Source organism: Etheostoma cragini, chromosome 19 (assembly GCF_013103735.1).
Source record: "Etheostoma cragini isolate CJK2018 chromosome 19, CSU_Ecrag_1.0, whole genome shotgun sequence".
In the NCBI taxonomy this organism is placed as follows: Eukaryota; Metazoa; Chordata; class Actinopteri; order Perciformes; family Percidae; genus Etheostoma; species Etheostoma cragini.
The window spans coordinates 15,516,126-15,521,316 of NC_048425.1; the positions used below are offsets into that span (position 1 = coordinate 15,516,126).

The following is a 5,191-nucleotide window of genomic DNA, read 5'->3' on the forward strand; positions in this document are numbered from 1 at the left end:
TTTTTTTGCTTTCACCATCTCTAATTCATTCCTCTGGAAACTTAAAGAGCCAATGGATCATTTAAACACTTTATTTCGAGTAAGAAAACCCAATAAAACCCAGAGAAAAGAGCATTTTCTTCTAAATCATTTAACATGTGAAGTACCATTTGCAGAATAAAGAACTAAAGCCCTTGTTCAGTATCATGCATTGTGTAAGACCAACTTCTAAGGGAAACGGTTTGTTTACACAGTCCAAATAGTTTTCCATGGGAACAGCAACATGATCCTATCTGGAAGCCCACTCAACTGCACACAGGAATTCATGTTGTGATGTGCAGCTCTGTAAGTCAACACTCTCCTCTGTTAAGGCTTGTATAGTTTATTAGCCTGTGACCTTTATATCAAGGGAGATTTCTCTGGTCTCAGGGCAGTGGTGTGAGGCGGACATAGACAGAGTCATTATTGAATAGCTGTCAGAAGGGCTGGTGCCATAAGGTGAGAGTGGCTATAAGTGTTTGGAGTTGGGTATTGGCCAGGCGATGGCCTCGGCTCCCCGGCCACGTCACACTCTTCTCCAGTTAAATGTAGGGCAGCAGGTCAATTGCATCGGATGATCTTTGCAGACCCTGAGCTGAAGGAGTATTTTAATGAATTGATTTCTTCCTGGAAGCATAATGACACAAAGGGTGGAAGGGCGAGAGGGGGAGACGTGATTTGTGCAGGTCATTAAAAACCCACATGTGCATATTACAACTGCCGGTCAAAACAACCACCATCACTTTCAGCTCCTGGCCGTGACAGCTGAAGCTTTGTTTACGTCCTGCGAAAGAGAAGCTTCATCTCAGTGAACCTTCCCAGAATAAGGGTTGAAAAACAGGAAAGAAAATAAAACATCTAAATTTAAATGAAACAGCTTTGACCTGTGGTCAGACTGAGGAAATACATCTGCATTATTATTCAATGACACATTGAGCTACAGGGGATATGTGGCCATCCAGACTGTTAACATGTGAATAACCTTAGTTCACAGAAAAACCAGGCAATGGATTAAGTGCACATAATATATTTGATAAACACTACCGGTCAAAAGTTTGGGCTCACTTAGAAATTTCCATTACACTCCATTATAGACAGAAAACCAGTTGAGATCAGTTGGATTGTTTTTCTAACCAGGGCAGCAGTTCAGATTCCATTATGTGCTTACATAATAGCAAAAGGCTTCTCCAATGTTTTTCTAGTTTTTTTAAATGATAACAGATTAGTGAACAGAATGAGCCTTTGGAACATTAGATGAATGGTTGCTGATAATGGGTAATGTAGATATTGCATGAATGATCAGCCCCCCCACTCACATCAGCTGGTATTCTGTCTATAATGGAGTGGAATGGAAATTTGTAAGGGACCCCAAACCTTTGCCAGTAGTGTATTTAACTGCTACCCGAGACAGGACTTACTGCTGTTATTGTGATTTTGGGGTTATGTCCTTAATATACTGTAGATGCAGTATGGATTTTACTTTCAAAGTGAAAGTTAAACTGATGAGACAGTAAGTCAGAGTTACAGTATATTTATTTTACACCAACCGGTTTAGGAGTCAAAATGTATGAGACTATGTGATGACATAGTAATGTGTAAATGGGGATCTAAGTGTAAATGATTACATTTTAAGTCAAAAAGATGACTTTACTGACAAAGCTATGAGATATTAAGTCAAAGCTATGTCAACATTTTGACATTTTATGTAAAAATTAAATATAAGACATTCATTGTACTTAATATTTACTTTAAAAGTCAAAATTACTAATACATTTGTCAAAATTATAAGATGATAAAGTCAATGTATGGTCTTAAGTCAGACTACAGGTGATAAAGTAACAACTATGAGAAAAGCCAAATGTGAGACTTTTTAAGTCAAGTAAATCAAAATATAATATTTTTTAAATCACAATTGTGTAATATTATGAGATGATTTATACATCTCATACTTTAGGAGTATGGTTATTTTTTTGGTTGCTAACATTTCATCTGTTTTCTTTGCCTGGCAGAAATGGGCTTCTATAAGATACCACAAGGGTCAAGAAAATGTTTCTCCTAATTTGGGTGCAATGACCCTTTAACCCTCAGGGGTCAATTTGCACATCAGATGGTACAACGAGAGAACCAAGATATCCTACCGTTTCAGAAAGCAGATATCTGCACACTGCACATACCTGTGAGACAGTGTGTCATTAAAATGATGCTAGCATTATTCCCAGTCTTCTACGTCACTTCATATTTGTCACGTAATTGCAAAATCAGATAGATTTAAATAGTCAGTCCTTATGCTTTATTAATCCATCAGTGGTGTGATTGCTGTCACTCACATAAACGAACCAATCCAGCTGAAGTCCCTGCGTGGGCCTTACTGTTATTTGACATTTGAGTCACAGGGTGATGGCAGACTGTGTCAGAGAGACACAGCAGTGAGGGGATGACATGCAGCTCACCCCTCAACTACTGCCAACAAATAATTCATAGCGCTAACATTTACTTTGTTCAAACGCTGTCCGTTCTCTATCCCCCGCCCTGCCTGTGAACCTCAAAGTACCTGTTTGAGGTAAAGAAAATGTCTAAGTGAAGTTTATAGAAGCTTTTAAAGTTTTGCTGCAGTAGAGGAAAAAAATTTTTAAATGCCCGGAGTGCTCGACCAAAAGAATAAATCCATGATGGACTTGATCATCTTTAAATAAATAAAAAGATGAAGCTAGAAATGCACTTTAATATACAGCAAGTGTACAATTTTCTGAGCTTTATAAAAGTCTACTTCTTAAATAAATAAAAAAGAAAGACAAAAGAATCCTTTGAAATTAAATTTCAGCAGACAAAGTAACCCAGAGTTGAGAACTTAAAGCTGCATCACACTTTGGCAGCCCCACACAGAAAAATTACCAGAAATGATGTAACGTGGCCTCAATAAAACTCATACTGCTTAGACATGAACGTCTTCCTCTTTGTGGCTGCAGAGATGAGGATGAGGTGGCTTTAAGAGGGTTATATGAGGGAATACTGTGATATCTGTAAAGTATTTACTCAAGTTAAAAAAATTAACTAAATAGATGAGTTCAAATAAAGTGTTCAGGAGGAATGAGCCAATCACAAGGCATCGTTTTTCATCTTCTTCAGAGGTCTGGTGGAGGGTCGGAGGTCATCAGGCCCGTGAGCGAAGGCACAGTGTTGGGCCTGCAGGGGGCAGCGCTGAGGGTGGTGGTCGTAGAACCAACAGGAGCGAGTTTTCAGGGCACCAAGGGCAACGGGCTTCCTCTTTGGATCCACCCTGGAGGACTTCCTGTCCCGCCAGTCTCTTATGTACACCCTCCCTCCTTCTACTGAAAGAAGGAATGACAGAAAGATACAAGACCTCTTCAGAATAAAGTGCTACCTCCAAAAGACACAAACAAATCTGTTACTATGGTGGAGTGGAGAAAATAAGGGAATGATTCGATGTATAATGAATAAATTAGTTTTCCTAATATGTTGTCCTTTTAGTGAAAAGTTACATTTAACCTAGTCTTGCATTGCAAGACCTTCCTCCACAGCGCTGACGAAAAGGGTCTGTCTAGTCAACACAGCATTCTGAGATGGTAGGACAACATGCTCTGGTTTATTGGCATTTCTTTAAACCAATCACAATCGTCGTGGGGGGAGCTAAGCGCCGGACGGAGCCCCGGTGCCTCTGCTAAACGGCCTCAGGAAAGAACTTGTTTTGGTGCAACGTGTATGTTCAGAAGTAGTTTTAGTCTTCAACAGAAACTCCTACTGGACAGATAGTCTAGCTAGCTGTCTGGATTTACCCTGCAGCACCGGAGCAATCCCAGATCCCCTTTTCTTCCTCAATTTGATGTACTCTAGCTATGAAAATATATCAAGCGTGTGGTCCAGCTACCTCTAAAGACTTGGTGGTTGTTCTTAAGCAGCGTCTGAAGGCCTCCACATTCGTTCTTCAGCAGCTGCAAGGTTTCCTGCTCCAACAGCCCAGCGACCTCGCTCACAGAGAGGCTGCCTGAGGAGGGGAAGAAAAGGATGAAAGATAAAGGTTGTTATATAGTTCTGCATCAGCTCCACGTCGTAGCTGCGGCATTGTGACCCTTTCGGAGTTCTGCGTTGGGGTTGAACGGGATTCTTTTTCTCACGGCGCATTTCACCGCCAGAACGCTACGGTGTGTGTGTGGTCTCTGGAGGGTCAATTTCAAAACTTTTTCATTACTTGTGCGTTTGTGTGTGCCTGGAGCAGGTGCGTGTCTGTGTATGGGAAGTGGACGAGGGAGGAGAGAGTGACAGCAATTCTCTTTGAAGCGAGTTGTCATAGTGAGGCTCAATGGTGTTTTTTGCCTCGAACGTCACCTTCAAGGCAGCTAACCCTGACCTTAACCCTAAACATAACCATTACCGCACTGCTTGGAAGGAGAGGATGGGGGCAAAAAACACCAAAACACCCAAAGTGAGAGAAACAAAGAGTCTCCCCTGTTCTTTCTGACCACGGTGGGAAATCTGTAGCAGGTAGAGTTACCTCGCCCCTTGATTTCATGATGTTTATGGAAAATGAGAATCAGGAAATCAGTTTTTTTTTTGGGGGGGGGGGGGGGGGGGGGGGGGGGGGGGGGGGGGGGGGGGGGGGGGGGGGGGGGGTCCGGGATAGACGCAGAGGGGTCTTGAGGGGTACACCGTTGATTCTACGCAGAACCTTAAAACGGCCATAAGAGGAAAGAACACTGTGACAAATGAGCGGGTGAAGGTCTATTGATGTTACGCTGATCAATATATTAACACGCTACTTCTGGCATGCCCAGTTATCATTTTTTAAGCTAGCAACCGACACAGCTGATGGGCTTGAGTCAAAGTCACCTGCAGTTGTTTTGAGAGAGCCAGAGCTACTGGAGTGAAAAGGGGGATCTTTGCTAGATACGTAACATCTTACAGGACGAGAGAAAAACATCAGTCACTGGGTTTCAGTGTCAGGGCTCTGAAGTGTGCTCAACTAAAGCTGCTCCGCTAAGCTGTCAGAACAACCAGCATGCAATGCACCGCTGCATCTCCCACCGGCCGTATGAGTGTTACTTTCTGTCATCGCTCCCCTACTGCGACAGTAATTGTAGATACCAAAAGAGCACAAAAAGTAGAACGAGAGATATTATATTGAAATCCATGGTCTTATGTTAGAAGTTTAGCATGT

General features: G+C 42.1%; 1 protein-coding gene across 2 annotated transcripts in view; it reads right to left on the reverse strand.

Annotated features, from left to right (window-relative positions):
* Positions 1 to 2,281: 2,281 nt before the first annotated feature.
* trmt44 (tRNA methyltransferase 44 homolog) overlaps positions 2,282 to 5,191 on the reverse strand; it is a 24,482-nt gene continuing 21,572 nt past the window's right edge. Inside the window, exons 10-11 of one of the 2 annotated variants that reach the window (XM_034856589.1) lie at positions 3,905 to 4,021; positions 2,282 to 3,344 (exon numbers count right to left, since the gene is read on the reverse strand). In XM_034856589.1, coding sequence (XP_034712480.1) covers positions 3,115 to 3,344; positions 3,905 to 4,021 — 347 coding nt within the window. In that variant the 3' untranslated portion in view covers positions 2,282 to 3,114. Of the gene's footprint in view, positions 3,348 to 3,904; positions 4,022 to 5,191 lie in introns of both variants that reach the window. The other variant, XM_034856588.1, reaches the window with a different exon arrangement.